The 19,227-nt window shown below is 47.0% G+C and overlaps 1 protein-coding gene across 1 annotated transcript in view; it reads left to right on the forward strand.

The window, feature by feature from the left end:
- The window catches only part of TSHZ2 (teashirt zinc finger homeobox 2), a 286,648-nt gene extending 267,546 nt beyond the window's left edge, over window positions 1–19,102 (forward strand). Inside the window, exon 2 of the mRNA XM_022597393.2 lies at window positions 1,184–19,102. Within this exon, the coding sequence (XP_022453101.1) occupies window positions 1,184–4,248 (3,065 nt within the window). The 3' untranslated portion in view covers window positions 4,249–19,102. The remainder of the gene's footprint in view (window positions 1–1,183) is intronic.
- Window positions 19,103–19,227: the final 125 nt, after the last annotated feature.

Raw genomic sequence — 19,227 nt, forward strand, 5'->3', positions numbered from 1 at the left:
ATGGAAGTAACAGCATTGTCCTAGGGTTTCTCCCAAGTACCCACCTGCACTGAGAGGGGAGATAGGACCTCATAAGGAAAATACCACATTGAGGTCATGCAGCCCTTACACATCTAAGACTGAATCTCCCTTGCTTTGGTACTTCTTTGGTTGCATTTTATCCACATGGCTCTGAAAAGGCCAGGTGAAGAAAATGAGCACATGAGCATAAATAGTCACATTCCTCATCTCCATTGATGGGTATTTGCCCATTAATTCCCTTTGCACCCGCTCTCTCATGCCTTCATTTTCCCTATGCAATTACTGGTCCTAAGTCCTTTCAGAGAAGGGAAAGCATGCACCCCCAATAGCATTTTGCATCTACAAATCAAATGTATAATTGGCATCTCATGACGGGTACCCACAAATCACAGTGCATTTGACATTACAGGCACAAGATCGAGAGGGCATTTTCAGCCTTGTCTGAAAAGGTCTTCATAAACCTGTTTGAGAATAATAGGATAGTTCCCGAATCTCCCATTCTAACACCATTTGCTATTATTTTAAAATCATTATATTTGCTGAGCTTACATAATTTTTCAGCTATCAATGGAAGATTTTATTTGATACTCCATAATCTCTCTTCCTGCTGTGCGACTCTCTACAAATAAAAATGTTGTAACGAAAAGGACCCTCGCTATCGAAAATGTAATGGCTATGCATCCAAATTACTTCTGAGCACTCAAAAATGAGTGTATGTCAGCAGGGCCAAGTGTCTTGGTAAACCTTACCATGAGGATGCCAAGGGTCAAGTCTTAGTTTTCTTATGAGCCAACGTCCTTCTTGTAGAGCTATGTCTGTAACAGGATCTGAATTTCAGTCCAGCTTTCCTGAGAGTCATACACGTGAATTTAGTGACTGTCCCATTATAGGAGTATTAGAGTGATATTCCTTAAACAGGAAAATTATTAACTTGGAATTCTAGGCACTTATAAAGAATTATGACTCCTGCCAATTTTTTTAAAAAGGCGTTAGATGGCACAAAAGACATCACTTGGCTTTTTCCTGTATCCGTTGCTTGCAGTTCATAAAAGTGTCGATTACATTGTTAGTTCCATATGGGAAGCACTTTGTCCAAGTGGGGAAATTGGGATGGGATATGTCACCTGCTACTGTTATCTCATCTCTTCTTGTTCTCTGGCAGGCTACGCCCAGGAAGAACAGCTGAAGGAAGAGGAGGAAATAAAAGAGGAGGAGGAAGAAGAAGACAGTGGTTCGGTAGCTCAACTTCAGGGCAGCAATGACCCAGGGACAGACGAGGAGCTAGAAACAGGCCCCGAGCAGAAAGGCTGCTTCAGCTACCAGAACTCGCCAGGAAGTCACCTGTCCAATCAGGACGCCGAGAATGAGTCCTTGCTGAGTGACGCCAGTGATCAGGTGTCAGACATCAGGAGTGTGTGCGGCCGAGATGCCTTGGACAAGAAAGCAAGCGTGCACCCCGAGCTTCCAAACGAAGCCCACAGTTGCATGGATAAAATGACCGCCGTCTACGCCAACATCTTGTCTGATTCCTACTGGTCGGGCCTGGGTCTTGGCTTCAAACTGTCCAACAGCGAGAGGCGGAATTGTGACCCCCGAAATGGCAGCAACAAGACCGATTTCGATTGGCACCAAGACGCTCTGTCCAAAAGCCTACAGCAGAACTTGCCTTCCAGATCCGTGTCGAAGCCCAGCCTGTTCAGCTCGGTCCAGCTGTACCGGCAGAGCAGTAAGATGTGCGGGACCGTTTTCACCGGGGCCAGCAGGTTCCGGTGCCGGCAGTGCAGTGCCGCCTATGACACCCTGGTCGAGTTGACCGTGCACATGAACGAAACGGGCCACTATCAAGATGACAACCGCAGAAAGGACAAGCTCAGACCCACGAGCTATTCAAAGCCCCGGAAAAGGGCTTTCCAGGATATGGACAAGGAGGACGCTCAAAAGGTCCTGAAATGTATGTTTTGTGGCGACTCCTTCGATTCCCTCCAAGATTTGAGCGTCCACATGATCAAAACAAAACATTACCAAAAAGTGCCTTTGAAGGAACCAGTACCAACCATTTCATCGAAAATGGTCACTCCGGCTAAGAAACGCATCTTTGACATCAATCGGCCGTGTTCCCCCGATTCGACCACAGGATCGTTTGCCGATTCGTTTCCTTCTCAGAAGAACGCCAACTTACAGCTGTCCTCCAACAATCGCTACGGCTACCAAAATGGCGCCAGCTACACCTGGCAGTTCGAGGCCTGCAAGTCCCAGATCTTGAAGTGCATGGAGTGTGGGAGCTCCCACGATACTTTGCAGCAGCTCACCACCCACATGATGGTCACCGGTCACTTTCTCAAGGTCACCAGCTCTGCCTCCAAGAAAGGGAAGCAGCTGGTGCTAGACCCACTCGCCGTGGAGAAGATGCAGTCATTGTCAGATGCCCCAAACAGTGATTCTCTGGCTCCCAAGCCATCGAGTAACTCAGCTTCCGACTGCACGGCTTCTACAACTGAGTTAAAGAGAGAGAGTAAAAAAGAAAAACCAGAGCAGATCAACAAGGATGAGAAAGTCGTGAAAAGCGAGGACTGTAAGGACCCTCTACAGAAGCCTTTAGACCCGACGATAAAATACCAGTATCTAAGGGAGGAAGATTTGGAAGACGGCTCAAAGGGTGGAGGCGACATTTTGAAGTCACTGGAAAATACTGTTACCACCGCCATCAACAAAGCCCAGAATGGGGCTCCCAGCTGGAGCGCGTACCCCAGCATCCATGCCGCCTACCAGCTGTCAGAGGGCACCAAGCCTTCTTTGCCGATGGGCTCCCAGGTACTGCAGATTCGACCCAACCTCAGCAACAAGTTAAGGCCAATTGCACCCAAGTGGAAAGTAATGCCGCTGGTTTCTGTGCCCACGAGCCTGACCCCATACACGCAAGTTAAGAAGGAACCCGACGACAAAGATGAAGTGGTGAAGGAGTGTGGGAAAGAGAGTCCCCAGGAAGAGGCGTCCTCTTTCAGCCACAGTGAGGGGGATTCTTTCTCCAAATGTGAACCCCCTTCAGAATCCAAAAAGGCTGAGCCTTGTCCCCTGAAGGAGGAGGACAAGCGGATGAAAGAAGGTGGTGAGAAAGAGAAACCCCAGCCCTTGGAGCCAGCATCTTCTCCCAGCAACGGCTGTGCCCTCGCCAACCATGCTTCGGCCCTGCCGTGCATCAACCCGCTCAGTGCCCTGCAGTCTGTCCTGAACAATCACCTGGGCAAAGCTACGGAACCCTTGCGCTCTCCTTCCTGCTCCAGCCCGAGCTCAAGCACAATGTCGATGTTTCATAAGTCGAATCTCAGTGTCATGGACAAGCCGGTTTTGAGTCCTGTCTCCACAAGGCCGGCCAGCGTGTCCAGACGCTACCTGTTTGAGAGCAACGATCAGCCCATCGACCTGACCAAGTCCAAAAGCAAGAAGGCTGAGTCCTCGCAAGCACAGTCCTGTACGTCCCCGCCCCAGAAGCACGCTCTGTCTGATATCGCGGACATGGTCAAAGTCCTCCCCAAAGCCACCACCCCAAAGCCTGCTGCTTCCTCCAGGGTCCCTCCCGTGAAGCTGGAGATGGACGTCAGGCGCTTTGAGGACGTGTCCAGCGAAGTCTCAACCTTGCATAAAAGAAAAGGCCGGCAGTCCAACTGGAACCCTCAGCATCTTCTAATCCTGCAGGCTCAGTTTGCCTCCAGCCTCTTCCAGACATCGGAGGGCAAATACCTGCTGTCCGATCTGGGCCCACAAGAGCGAATGCAGATCTCGAAGTTTACGGGGCTCTCAATGACCACCATCAGCCACTGGCTCGCCAACGTCAAGTACCAACTTAGGAAAACGGGCGGGACCAAATTTCTGAAAAACATGGACAAAGGACAGCCTATCTTTTATTGCAGCGACTGTGTCTCCCAGTTCCGAACCCCTTCTACCTACATCAGTCACTTAGAATCTCACCTAGGTTTCCAAATGAAGGACATGACCCGCGTGGCCGTGGAACAGCAAAGCAAAGTGGAGCGAGAGATCTCCCGGGTATCGTCGGCTCAGAGGTCACCGGAAACCATAGCTGGCGAAGAGGACACAGACTCTAAGTTCAAGTGTAAGTTGTGCTGTCGGACATTTGTGAGCAAACACGCAGTAAAACTCCACCTAAGCAAAACGCACAGCAAGTCACCCGAGCACCATTCACAGTTTGTAACAGACGTGGATGAAGAATAGCTCTGCAGGTATGGGTTTGCTCCCACGTGGTTGTGACAGTCACTTTGTGAGGAGCTTCTAGAAGGGAGATGGGTCTATTTAGAGGCAGCTGACATCTCCCTATACCAAGAGCACAGTAACCTGCTGGAATAGCACGAATTTTTGTGGAAGACTCTAGAACATGATAATTAAGCCCTAGCCATTCTCTCAATTTCTCCAGTTCAGCGTTGGGAAATAGAATAAAATGGGTTCAGAGAGATGGAGCTCACAGGTATACTGCTTCTTGATACCCAAGGCCCCTCTTAGTTACCCAAGGCCCAACTTTCAAAGTCCGGCCAAGGCTACACCTCATTTTAATTGATAAGTACTGACTTTTCTTACTGTCCCATTTCACCACCTCACCTTCCGAGAGTAACGCGAATGACTTACAAGGTGATGAAAATTCTTTTTAAAAAGTGAGCGAGCGAATAAAGATTGTAGGGTTCCTGGGGGCAGCCACTATACAGAGATTTCTTAATCAACTCATGAATAGTTTAAAGCTGGCTTTATTATTATTACTAGTAATTAATGCTTTGGGCAGCTTACTTGCAGCAATTACTACCTTCCACTCCCTCCCCTTTATTTCCTATCCATTACGTCTCCTGTGAAAGGGCATATGCCCTGTAGTTGGATGGTAGGAAAATACTCTTTCTGCAGAACACTGAGATGAAAAGAGAGGAAGCTTATTTTCCTCCCTCGTCTTTTGGTTGTCCTGAAGATAAAGCTAATATCAGAGTCCACCTTTAGCAAAGGTAGATGCAATGCATGGCTTTGAGATTTTATTTTATATAAAGAAGCAAAGGACGTTCTGCACACTCATTGCCAAGGCACATGGGGTCCCACAGCTTGAGATAATTGGCATCATGTATCATCAAAGTTCCATGCCTGGCAGAGTCACCAGTGCCCAGACTACCTATGTCACCTTCAGGAAAGAGGACAGACGCCAAGGTCAAGTACCTTGGCAGACTAGTCCCACCAGCCATTTTCAAACGTTGAGCATAAGCAAGGCTGAACTTCCTTTCACCGCCCTTTATGTATTTTCTCTACCTCCTTTTCTCTCCCCTCCAGCATGACACCCCCCACGTGCTAGGGACCATCAAACGTTCAGGTTGGGGTGTTAGGCCACACCCCATAATGGGACCCAACCTGACTTAAGCCTTTGGCACTTGCCAGCCCAGTTTATGTCATGCTAGGTTATAGATTAGCTCTTTTGGTTAAGATATGAGATACGAACAGCTCATACTAGCATACACTTGACCCTTAAACAACTTGGGGGTTAGGGGTGCCAACCCTCTGCGCAGTGGGAAATCCGCGTGTAACTTATAGTCGGCCCTCCCTACGGTGTGGCCTGCCTATCCCTGCTTCCTCTGTATCCGAGGTTCCACACACGCAGATTCAACCAACCCTGGGCTATGTAGTATTTACGCTTGAAAAAAATCCATGTATAAGTGGACTCAGGCAGCTCAAACCCATGTTGTTCAAGGGTCAACTGTATAAGCCCTCACCACCTCCTCCTGTCAGAGCACTTGTTGTTAAATGGGAGACTTTCGGATCAAGCCACCGAGCCATGGGCACCAGCGGAGTTCCGGGTGGGGACGGCCATGTATATGATGCGGCTTTGGGCTCACTTCACATCACATAGGGAGGTTCACTGAATGCAAGGCTGGTCAGAATGAAATGAAGGGTTAAAAACTGGGGCTGTTGCCTCAGCGAGAAGATCTAAGAGCTTCTGACAAAGGGGGAACCCATCCTATCGCTCTAACGGCTAATGGCTCTCTGGGCCCAAATGAAGACTTTTGTTTTGTTTGCATGTTTTTATCATGATAATTAAAGTGTATTTACTGGCAGATTCCTCTCTTGCTTTCCCAGCATGATTTGTTCAGCTCATACTATTGAAAGAAAAGCTGAAATGCATCTATTGGATCTAAATGTGAGCTTGGGTGTCCATGACACCTACTTATTTGCTATATAACATTTTAAATTTTATGTAACTTACTATCATGCTTTCCTGGTCCTTCAAAAAAGAAAAAAGTAGATGGATATACACAGAACACACAGAGATAAATGCTTCCAATCCCATAGTGGTAGGTCCAAACCATGGTGAAAAGGACAAATAGGTAGTGTTTATTTGTGCTACAGTGAAGACCAATTTTCCACATTTGAGGTTTGTAATCATTTTTTAAAAATTAATAGCACAGCCAAAACATTGCAGTATGTAAATGGAGAATGGGGAGGGAAAGAAAGCCTCAGTCCAAATCTGAAATGCACAAACCTGTTCTAGGGAAGCAAAGAAAAACCAATAATTTGGAAAAACCGACACAAAGGTACTTACAAGTCTGTTAAATACATAGATAAGATAGCCCTTTTCTCATCCCTCTGCATCTGTACAGAATAAACATTTCTGATTTGGACCTTCAAAGCACCATATTACAAAGTTATCATTATATGAAAACGAAGCTCCATCAATGCTGTGATTCTGAGAGAGGACGGCAGAAAAACAGGTTTGAGTGTTTGGAACTCATTCAAAGTGTATGTGTTGTGTGCATACAAAAAGTGATGCAGGCGCTTGGTGTTTGTGTTGATACTAAAGATCTCCCGGTCTGCCTGAATGGCTCCCACATCTGCACACAGGTGGCTTTCTGCTGCCCTTCACCTAGAAAAGAATTCCTCCACCCTGCGGGTCCACTCTTAGAACAATAGGCGTGCAAAACCTTGCCCACTGCTTAGAATCAGGCATATATGTTTTCAAATGATCACAAAATGAGATCACTCTTATCTGGAGCTCTCCTTTTAGTTGGTACGCATGATAGCACAAATTGTACAAAATGACATGTTGTCTTAGTAAGGATGGTCAAGATTTTGTGGAAAATTTGGGAGGGGAGCTTCACCGTACCTGTGTTCTGTGCAAGATGAGAATTTTGACCTGAATTTTCTTTCTTTTCTTAGATATGTCTTAAGTTCTACAAAATTCTCTGCCAAATATTAAATGCAACTTTTCATTAAAAATTAATTAGAAAATGTTCAATGTGCATCCCTAGTTTAGGATATAAGTAATCTAAAACGATTTCAATAGATATTTGTATATACCTTTAAAAACCACATGCACTTGAATGACAGAAATTAAAACAGAGAAAAAAATCAATGAGTCTAGAATGCATAAGGACCTGAAATTATAGTCATTGCCCTGTAATGTAGTGTACAAGAGTGTACAAGTTTAGCAGCACAACTAGCCTTGAAATTGATGGAGGGAATGAATCTAAAACCCACGTTCAGGGTGAACAGCACATAGGTTCCCAGATAAAATACAGGATGTCCAGGTAAATTAGAATTTCAGGTAAATGACAAATAAGTTTTTAGAATAAGCACGTCCCAAATATTGCATGGGCCATATTTATACTAAAAAAAAAGTGTTCATTGTTTATCTGAGATTCAAATTTAACTGGGCATTCTGTATTTTTATTTGCTAAATCTGGCAACCCTAACAGCATGGGTTATATGGCAGCCTGGGAAGAACAAAATGGGCTGGACTAACTGATGTCTATTAGAGGCATCACCCTTGCCTTATCCAGCAAATAATATTCTTTCTTGCCTTCCTTTCTTTTTTTCCCCCTCCCTCCTTCCCTTCCTCCCTCCCTCCTTCCCTCCTTTCTTCCTGTCTTCTCTCCTCTCTTTCATCTTTCAACAAATATTGTCTGTGATTTTACTGTGCACCGGACTCTATTAGCAAAGACTATGTGATGGAGAACCAACAGTCATGCTGATTATACCAGCCAAATGTGCCAGGGCTGCAGCAAGCACGTCACAGACATTACTTCACTTGATACTCACAAACAGCCCTATGAAGTAGGGTTGATTCAGCCATGTTACAGGGGAGGAAATGGAAGCAGAGAGATTCTGCATGAATTTCTCAAATTCCCACCATCTCTGAGCCTCACTCATTCATTATCACCCATCTAGAAAGCCATCACTCCATGCCAAGCACTGTGCTAATCCCAGGGAATAAGCCAGTGACCAGGACAAGGGTCTGCCTTGGAGGCTCGTGGGAGACACAGAGACGGGCAGCTCTGGGGTAGACGCTGAAAGGAGCACACAGGAGGGCATCTGGCCAGTCCTGGGGGAAGCCGAGGAGGGGAACGGTGGTACCAGGGGCAGTGTGACGTCAGGGCTGCCGAGTCCTGCAGGCCTGGGTTCAAACCCTAACTCACCCACTGTCTCTTAGATATGCCCCACTTCTGTGTCTAGAAAACGTGGACATCATTCTCCCCTCACAGAAAAGTTGTGAGAATTAAGTAAACGTACGAAATTCTTTTCCGTGAAACCTGGCTCATAGGAGGTTCACAAGAAGAGGTAGTTCTAGGCAGTGCCTACAGGCCCACACCGTGCTCTTCTGCGTCGCCTGAAGTGTATAGAACTTACACGGTGTTCCCAGGTTGAGCTATTTAATACTAAGCAGGTGCCCCAAGGAAACCGTGACCTACCATTTAATTATAATGATAGCAATGACAGCAAAACTACCGCCTCTTGGCCTCTTTCTATGAGTCAGGCACGGGTATTCAGATCATCCTGATTTTGCAGAAAGCTCAAGGGCTTCCGTGATTTGTCTCAGAGCACACAGGGCGCATCGAGGTGGGATTCGAACCCAGGACTGCCCAACGCTCATCAAGTTTCTTCTGCCTCTTGGCTTCTCCTCCGTCTTGCCTGATGGTTTCCAGGTGCTACCCACGGCCAGGAATACATCCAACAGCTCAGAAAAAAAGTCTATAAAATGTGGTGTAAGGGTGGAGAGGTGATAAGGGCTCCTTGGCCTCTGGGAGGCTCCAGCTACAAATCAAACACCACAACTCAGGGGCCTGGGACTGACCCGGGCGAAGAAGCAATGCATCCTCGCTCTCTTCATTGTCATTTCCTTGTTCAGTCAGGTGATCATACAATTACCATAGAGCATCTCACCAAGAAATGACCCAAATTCCAGGGAAGATAGATGTGTGAGAATTTTTTTAATCCTCATCCGGACTCTAATTTTGGGGGAGCAAAATGAGAATTTGGAAACAGGGCGTTTGACCATGAGACCGCGGCATTTCTAACGCAGCGAGAAACAAATGCGTCACCTCTTTTCATGTTTTCATGTCACTCGAGAGATCTGGCTTAACCCCTCTTTTGCATCAATGCGTCTCCGTCTCCGTTGCACTTTCCCCCTCATTTGGACTTCCGAATGCTCAAATCCTGACGGGTATAATTTGGTGCTTTAATATAGAGTAACATTATTTTTCATTTACTCCAATCTGCCGTCAGTATCATCTTTTCATTTAACCAGATGCAATTCTTTTTTCTTTCGCTAAATTGAAAATCCATGAGCGACAGGGAGTGCAATGTTTTAATTAGCTCATATTTTTTATATGGATTTATGTCTTTAAAATACATTTGTGTAATTCTTCAGCGAAATTAAAAACGTCTTTCTGCAAAAGTGAGGAGAGGAAAATAGAGCTAAATTGTGTCATTAGCTTAGGTAGATACAGATGGAGAGCAGGATCTAGTTGAGAGACACACACCAATCACGGGGCCCCTGCCTGGGCGGAATTTGAACTTGCCCTTCCTTGAAAGAAGCCTTTCTCTGTAAAGATTTTTTGAAAATGGCTTGAGGTTGGGTTTTTTTTAGGCCCCTAGTAAGTAAACAAGCAGTTACCTTCACCGAACTAATTTGAAACTGAACCTGCCCGCCAAACAAAACAGAAAAAAAAAAAAACGAAACAAACCCAGAAGTCATCATGATAAACAGTTTTCTCCTGCATTTCTCTTTGTCTTTTTTTTAACGATCAAGTTTAAAGCGTTCCACGGTGGTTTTTTTTCTACTTTATAGGAGACAAGTGACATTCCATGGTAAATGAGAGAAAAAGCCATGCAGAACTGAAATCTTTCTAATGCATTGACACCAACTTGCCCTCTATTGTTGGAAATGAGCAGGCACTCATGATTGTTCATCAAACGGCTCCTAATGCAGTTAAAGCATTCAGCTATAATTTCTCCTTGCATTTATAATTACTGTCATAGACTGCACACCTCGGTGAGCAGATTAAAGCTATAAACTATTTAGCCGTGGCTCTAAGACGAGGAACTTGATTTGTCTGGCAGGAGTTATTTGTTAGGGAGCTTGACACTTCACATAAAAATGACTCAACTTGATGAAGAACAATGCAGTTTTAGCAATGCGGGGATTTTAAATCAGTCACGACGCCACGCCCTGCAAGAATCGCAGGGCAGTTTGTTAAATGATATGTAGGCCACGGAGATAACGGAATGCATAAAGGATACCAAAATAGAAGAGGATTTGGTGTGCTGTGCGTTCTTCCCTGACTCTTCCTCTGAAAGAACAGGTGTTTGTTGAAAATCACTGCATGTCATGTTCTCCTATTAAATCCAGTGTCAATGTTACCCCAGGCTCACCTGGCAGGAAGAAAGGATGCCAGGAGCCCAAGGCACATGTCACATTTGGGGGTTTTAGAGAACTTTGTGTTGCGCACATTCACTTCCCAAAGCCCATGAGTCCAGGGTGCTGCGGAAAAGTGGCGGTGGTTGTTTTTCCTGGAATAGTCTTTATTTCTTTGTTTATTTTACTGGCAGGAAGCATATGATATATTTAGGCACGGAGGGCCCTTCTACTGGGCTAATCCTCCAGCAGTGCTGTGAAAACCTGAAAAAATAATCTACGTGCAGGTTGATGAGAGAGGCTGGCACAGACAGGGTGGCGGGCAGTGCAGCTCCCTTTCTCCTTTCTCAGCTTGTGTCCAGGGTTAGGGAAAACAGTGCACATTACGGGCAGTGCTCAGCGCTGGGCCTGGCCCACGGAGCGAGGGCTTGACGAACATCACTCTCCTCTCAAAAAAATCCTCTTGGGTTTGCTTAAGGCTTAAATCAAGATGGGGGTGGATTGTGCCATTTGATTTAAAGAAATAAGGAGAGACTGCTAGGACCGATGTAACTAAAACAGCTTTGAGGGGGAAGCAGTAGTATTGGGTGGTGTTTGGGTGGCCCTGGGAAAGGATGCAATGTACCGTTAACCTGCATGTCTTCCCCTCTGACGCCCCCTTCCTCTCCCCGACATCATCTACCTTGAACATTTTCATTGGCTGCAGTCCAGCGTCCCTGGCGGCGGGGTCGTGCTTAGGAAGGTCTGCGTTGATCCTCCGTGCATTTTGATGCAAATGATGACGTTGATTAATGGGGCCAAAGAAAGCTAAAATCAGTGGCTGGCACAGTGTCCGCTACCACTATTGTCCTTGTTGTCACTGATGGATATTGACAGAGGATTAATATTTATTGAGCGTTTACAGCATCCCAGCTATTGTGTGAGGCCCTTTATGTATATTATCTCAATTAATTTTTTTTTTTTTTGCGGTGCGCGGGCCCCTCACTGCTGTGGCCTCTCCCGTTGCGGAGCACAGGCTCCGGACGCGCAGGCTCAGCGGCCATGGCCCACGGGATCCTCCCGGACCGGGGCACGAACCCGTGTCCCTTGCATCGGCAGGCGGACCCTCAACCACTGCGCCACCAGGGAAGCCCCTATCTCAATTAATTTTAACCCTAAACTCTATAAAGAAAGGACTGTGATTATGCCTAGGCTACAAGGGAAGAAACCAGCCCTTGGAGAGGGGAAGTGATCAGGCTCTCACGGCTAATAAGTGGCACATCTGGAAATCACGTGTGGGCAAATGACTATCTACCTCAAGCTGGAATTCTGGACAAAAGTTCTCCCATCACCTTTCTGGTATCCCCTGGCTTAAATTCTATTGGGTGCTACACCAAAGTGTGAGATGTGAACCCCGTCCACAAGTTACTTGCATGGGAGAGAAGATGAATGGGCAAAAAAAAAAAAAAAAAAAAAAAAAATTTTAAATATCTCAAAAGCTCAAATCTTTGACACAGACAACTTCTACCACTCAGGACCTCCAGAAAATTGGCACTTTCAACGTGCATGGTTTTATCCGGTATTTTTTCATCTATGGAGGAAAAAAATGATGTTTCAGGTTATGTTATTTTCAATGCTACATTACTCGATTTCACAGTCAGATAATTCTATTTTTGTGCACAAGAGGATTTTGTCATGTTTAATTGTTTATTTCTCCCTCCTTCCCCCCATTTGCTGTAGCTTCCACTTCCCCCTTTGCTGCCTTCCTGTGGATTCTCTGGTGTGCGATAACCATGGAGACGGGTCCTTATTAGATAGTGTTTGCTCTGGCTTAGAAGTCAAAGACCAATCGGGACCTCATCAGCCTAGAAATGCAGGAAGATGAAAAGTGAGGGGACTTTGGACGTGGAGGGAAGGCCTGTCACAAAGTCTTAGGAGACAGAGTCTTCGTGATGTGTCTAAAAATCCCGTGAAGGAAGCCTATGGCAGAGGAACGCGGGCCCTGGAACTGCTGAGGCCGGGCCTTGGGGCCGGGTCTCCACTTCTTAGCTGAGAGACCTGGGGCAGGTCACCTCACCTCTCTGACCCTCAGCTGCCTCTTCTACCAACTGGCCGCATGTAGGCTGGCCTCACATCCTGTTATAACAACTTTTAAAACCTACTAAGTGTCCCCCTAGTACAGTATGAGGCACATAGAATTAAAGAGAGCATCTCCCATCAGTGTTAAAATACAGCACTCCTGGGCTTCCCTGGTGGCGCAGTGGTTGAGAGTCCGTCTGCCGATGCAGGGGACACGGGTTCGTGCCCCGGTCCGGGAAGATCCCGCATGCCGTGGAGCGACTGGGCCCGTGAGCCATGGCCGCTGAGCCTGCGCGTCCGGAGCCTGTGCTCCACAACTGGAGAGACCGCAACAGTGAGAGGCCCGCGAACAGAAAAAAAAAAAAAAAAAAAATACAGCACTCCTAGAATCGAGGTTGGGCAAATGTGTCTAACAAATGGAATCATAACAGCAACCATGGCAATTAGAATGTGCTGGAGCCAAGTCCCATGTCCTGTCTCGGGACCCTCCACTGGGGAAAGGCAGATATGGAAACAGTCAATGAAGAGGAAACGCCTGTTACATGTTGGGGGCTGTGGCTGGTGCGGGGACGAGGCAGCGTGGGGAGCGGCACGGAGACCGGAGCTGACGGTCGCAGAAGAAAGTCGGCGCGGCCAAGGCTAACGGGGAGCTCAGGGCGGCCACCAGGAAGGCACTGGGCCGGCGGAGCCCCGAGGGTGGAAGGAGGTCTGGCCACGAGCAGAGCTCTGGGCTGGGTCTGGGGCGATGCGGAGCCTGCCAGGTGGAGAAGAAGGGGGAGGGTCCCGTGGAAAGAAGGAACGGCCTTAGGGAAGCCTTGCCAGCCAGAGAGAGTGTGTGTTCATGCCAGAAAATGCGCGCCAGCGTGCTTGGATCCGGGCTTGCGGATAAGGTGGAGAGACAGGAGGCCGAGCAGGCGGCGGGGGCTGCAGGCGAGGCAGACGACGGCTTCCACGTGGGTGTATAAACTTCGTCTAGTGAGCCTCAGAGAGACAGACGCTCGAGAAAGCTTTGCTTTATTGAAATGTTTCAACGTTGTTTCCCTGACGTTGACTCTGTAGGGCTGGCAAGGGGTGGGGCTGTGGACTTTCACCGGAGCCGCCTGTTTACTGCGGACACGAAGCTGGGGCCCGCCTCTAAGCTCCAGGGGGGCGGGGCTGCTTCTCATTAGCTCATTATACACAGACTATAAATGTTGGGGAAAAAAGGAAGGAAAGGAGGGAGGAAGGGAGGCAGGGAGAAGGAAAGGAAGGAGGGAACGAGTAGAGGATGGAGGGAAAAGTGGGTATCTAGGAGGTGATCGGAGCTGAGGGACCCTTGGACATCCCCCAGTGTGAAATGACAGTAATGCCCGTGTCACCCCTCAGAGAGGCAGGTAAATAGATGAAGCATGTGAAACCCTCAGCACCGTGCCCAGCACACAGTGGAATCCCAATGGGAAGAAATCTTCAGGCTTTGCACAGCCCAGAAAAGTAAACGGAAGCCAGAAATACTCCCAGCCCACTGTAAAGACGGTTTGTCCAGAGGACAGACCCTGCCACGAGGCTTGTGCATCTGGGCTAAGTTCTGCGTTCTTTTGTGGCAGGAGCATCAGGGACCTTCATTCAGTCGCCCATCCATCCATCCCCTGGAAGAACCTGCCCTGCACCAAGCATGTCCTAAGTGCTGGGCTCCCCCTGAGGGTAAGAGAAGCCCAGACCTTGCATCTTAGTCAAAGGACCCGGGTTGATAATAATCTTAATGGCTAACATTTACTGAGCACAAAAATAAAAGTCAGTCATTTCTTAGAATGAGGGGTTGCCGAGGAAACACAGGGCAGTGTGTGGGCCTAGGATGGGGCCCCCTACTTTAAGTAAGGGGGCGGGGGGGTGGTCAGGGGAAGGAGATGAGAAGGAGATGGACACGAGACAAATTGAGGGCAGAGCATCCCAGACAGGAAAGCAGGAAGAGGGGTTGGTGTGTCTGATTCAGAGAAAGGTGGAGTGTTGACAGCTGGGGCTGGAGGGCTGGGACATGACCCGGGGGTGGGCAAGGAGGCACGAAGCAAGGTAGGACTTGATAGAACATCCTCAGAACTTTGGATTTTTTTCCCTAAGCCCAACGGGAGGCCATCAGAGGGGGTTAGACAGGCGAGAGGTGTGTTCTACTTTGTCTTTGAGAAGATCAGTCTGACTGCCATGCGGAAGGGATGAGAGGGATAGGAGAGAAGGGGGGGGCCAGCAAGGGGGCTGTGGGAAAGCGAGGGGAAAGCTGGTGGCATCTGGACTGCAGTGGAGACAGCGAGCATGGAGCGGAATTAGCAAGGCCAAGGGGGTTCCGGGCCCCTCAGAGCCGTGCTTGTCAAGGAAGGAGAAAGGACGTCAGACGAAGAAGACCTGGGGGGCATCGGGACAAATCCTAAAGACTTCGTATCATCGGGTCCTGAGTGGGCTTCAGAGGACCTGGGTACAGCTGCTCCTCCCATATCTCCCCTGGACGCCCCTCAACTCCCAAGCTTGCCATTACTGCCTGTTTGCCTAGATGAATCCATCTGATAAAAGTAAACCACTATTTTTATGCTTCTCTAGGAATTACGAAACACAAAATGAAAGGTCCCTGCTGTGCTGGCCTTCCTATTTTTCAGTGCTAATTTAATTCCTTTCTCCATTCTGTAATTCAGCCCCCTCCTCTGCGCGTCAACACTAGGTGGTCCCGACTTCAACGGAAGATTTACTGGCAAGATGAGATCGAGGAACACGTTGTTTCTTCAAGATGATTTAATGACCTTTTTGGCATCCCCGTGACTGCTGAAATCTTCTGTAATTATTCAGTTTGGTGGCAGAGAGGTCTGTTGATCAGAGGAAGGCTGATGTAGATGTCAAATGTCAATAAATTTGCAATCCATAATTGTAACCTCTTGATGCTGCAGCAGACCAGGAAACGATTCGGTCACAAGGCCACGAACGGTTGAACCAATACAAACACCAAAGTATTTCTAGTGTTACACATACAGAAACAGTACCCTATCTCTTCTTCTTGCACCAGCTCACTTTCTCTTTCCCTGTCTTTTTTTTGTTCCTACCTCTGTCCCTGTCAATGTCCCCATCCCTGGAGATGGGCATACTGCATAGTCTACTTTCCAGAGTCTTCTGGGTCCATCTCCAGCCAGAGCCAATGATACTGTCAATGCAGCCACGGGTTTTCCCCCAGAGAATCGCCACAAGGTCATGTTGGTCTTGCTGTTCAGGTCTGTTTAGCCCCTGCTGGAAATCTAGCATTGATTGTTTTTCTGCTTTGCTTGCTTTCAGACAGCATGGTTTATATCGGAAAGGTCTGTGTCAGGAATTAGAGAATGTTCCTAACAATGGGGGGAAAATACCCTAATATAAATATACCATTTGTGGGCTTGCGCTTTGACAAGTCCAAGTGAACTGGAAGATGCTAGGAAAAGCTCTGAAGTCAGGAACAGAGACATTTGCTTTAATAACGCATCTAATTCCTTGAGCTCACCTTATCAAGTTTTAACCTCTGAATCTCTAAGTTCCTAGTTCAAAAATGCAGAGTCTCCTCTGTCCTTGTGTTAATTTTTAAATTATATATCATTGTAGAGAGGCCCTTGTGGTGAATGTTATGAGCCATTTTCGCGTCTGAAATGGGAAATTACAACTGAACATTAGCGATGGCTTATAAATCACTGCAAGCAAAGTGGCATCTGTAACCACACAGTATTAACTGGGAAGAGATGCAGTGCACAGAGAAGAGGAACTTAGAAGGGGAGGTGGCTTTCAAGAGGAGAGGTTGCAAACTGATGATCACAAATATTCCTCGTCACGCTGAGCCTTCTCTAGGACCCCAGTGGACCTGAGTTGAGGATTACTTGGGATTCTGTTCTGTGGCTGCCTTTTTTTTTTTTTTTCCAAAAAATATTTTTAAGTGGAAAGTTCTGGAGATTGAGAAATGTGTCCTAAGTTTCGCTAGGAATCAGCAAAAAGACAACAGGACATGCCAATCTGAGGCAGCATTTCTGCCAGCCCACTGCAACGTGAGCCCGGCGCTCTGCCTGGGAATAAGGTTGCTGAGTGGCTCTGTCCACCCTTGCTGGGGAGCTCTGAAGAGGTTTGTGGGTCAGGCTGCCTGGGTTCGAACCCAGCTCTACCACTCACTAGCAGTAAGAGCAAATGTCCTAATCTCTCTGAGTTTCTTCATCCATAAAATGGGGATAACTGTCCTACCTTGGGGGTCAATAAAAAGGGTTGAAAAAGATAATCCAAATAACACTTTAAGCCAATGGTTCTCAAAGAGTGTGTGTCAGAATCACTGGCAGGGGGGGTGAGGGGGTGTTGCTAAAACCCCCCAGAAGGCTGAGCCCCACCCCCAGAGTGTCAGATTCAGTAGCTCTTGGGTGGGGCCAGATAATTTGAATTTCTAACAAGTTCCCAGATGATACAGTGATGCTGGTCCAAGGGCCACACTTCGAGAACCACTGCTTTCTGCACAGTTCCCGGCATGTTGTTGAGTGCTCTAAAATGTTAGCTCTTGTTAACTTTAATTCAGTCTTTGAGCCTGTCTAACACTCTTTCCTCGGTGAAGAAGCAGCATGAGCTGTCAGGGAGATCCTAGCTTAGTGTACAAAATCAGGGCAAACCAAGATGGCGAGACCATGGATCACCCATTAGAGGAGCGGAAGAGAGAACAGAAGCTGAAGTACAGGGACAGCACGAGGAGTGGACCAAAGTCTAGGAAAGCAGGAGGTGGCCTGGAAGTTTGCATGACTCTGCTGAGATCACTTAAAATGGTAGATAGTATCAACTCAGTAGTTTCTACTGTATCAGGAAAAATTTCCTGTCTCAAGAGCCTTGACTGGAAGTCAGGGGAATCAGTCCTCCCCTTGACTTAGCTTAATACCTTCCTTAACTCTGAAAAGAAAGGCCGTATAATTATTTGGGAAGCAACAGTTAAAACTGTTCAGCATGTTACCTCCAAACTATGTTTATCAAAATCTCTTGTTTATAATTGACTGCAAACCAAGTCAAACTTAATTAAGTAAAACATGGAATTGTTGGTTTCGTGCTTGGATGAATTCTAGGTTCAAAGGAGGTTTGTCATTGGAACTTGATCTTTCATCTCAGATTTCCTCTATGTTGTCTTCATTTTCAGGCAAATGACAAGATTGTCTGGACCAGCTCCAGGGTTATTTCTTAGCAGTTTAGGAGTTTCAGTGGAAAGAGTGCCTGTTTCCCAAGAGTGTCAATGAACTATGGAGATTGAGTTTAATTGGCCTGTGGGCTCACATCCTCTTGAAGCAATGCCTGTGGCTGGGAGAACGGGATGCTCTCTTCGGCCTGGTCAGATGCACACTCCTGGAAGCAGTAGAAGGAGTCAGCACTTTACAACTTGGGCTGAGATTGGTCTGCCCAGAGGGGTTGTGATATCAGTGTTTTGGGACATGGTGGGGATGGCCTTGAATCCAGCTCATCCTTGTTCAAGCTTGACCCAGGCCGGCTTTTCGCTCTTCTAACATCTCATTTTTCTGATTCTGAAATGACAGTGAGTGGCCTCACTCTTCTCACGGTGCTCCAGCTTAGGATCTACGGACCCTCCTCTTCCCCTTTTCCCCCCACCACTCTCCATTGCATCACTATTTTTCTTAACTGGACCCCCATAATGCTTTGCCCACTTCACCCCTTCCACCTCTGTCTCCACAACAGTTGGGTTAGTGGAAGGACACCCTGTCTCTTGCTAGGACTGCTGCAGTGATCACCTGCTGAGCTTCTCAGCTCTGCTCACCACCTTGTGCCAGTTTGCCCAGCACCCACCTGCCAGATTAAAGGTCCTAATTCAAAGCTTATATCATAATGAGAAGAGCTACCATTTTATGAGTGTTTATTCTCTCTTTGGATGTCAAAGAGAGTCTTTCTGAACCTTATGTTCACCATTCTCATCACTTAAATCTCAACATAAATATCATCTTCTTTAAGGACTCTTCCCTGAAAATCTCTCTAAATCAGGAGTCAGCAAACTTTTTCTGAAGGGCCAGCTAGTAAATATTTTCAGGGCTGTAGCCAGAGAGTCTCCATCACAACTATTCAATCTGCCATTGCATCGTGCAAGCAGCAATAGGTGATAGGTATGTGTGTGTGTGTGTGTGTGTGTGTGTGTGGCTATGTTCCAATAAAACTTTATCAATGGACACCAAAATTTGAATTTCCTATGATTTTTATGGGTCATAAAATAGCATTCTTCTTTTGACTGTTTTTCAACCATTTAAAAATGTAAAGACCATTCTTAGATTGTGGGCCCCACAAAAACAGGTGGCCCACGGGCCACAGTTTGCCAAACCCTGATCTAAAGCCGTCCAGCCCTTTCACTTGTCTTTTACTCATCACCCTGTTTTGTTTCCTTTATTAGATTTACACCTATCTGATATTATGTTACATGTTTTTGCCTTTCTTTGTGTCTGGCACTGTGCTGGAATTCAAGGGTACAGCAGTGAATAGATGGC

Source organism: Delphinapterus leucas, chromosome 15 (assembly GCF_059928025.1).
Source record: "Delphinapterus leucas isolate spDelLeu-1000000601 "Yukka" chromosome 15, BTC_Dleu_Yukka2, whole genome shotgun sequence".
Classification (NCBI taxonomy): Eukaryota; Metazoa; Chordata; class Mammalia; order Artiodactyla; family Monodontidae; genus Delphinapterus; species Delphinapterus leucas.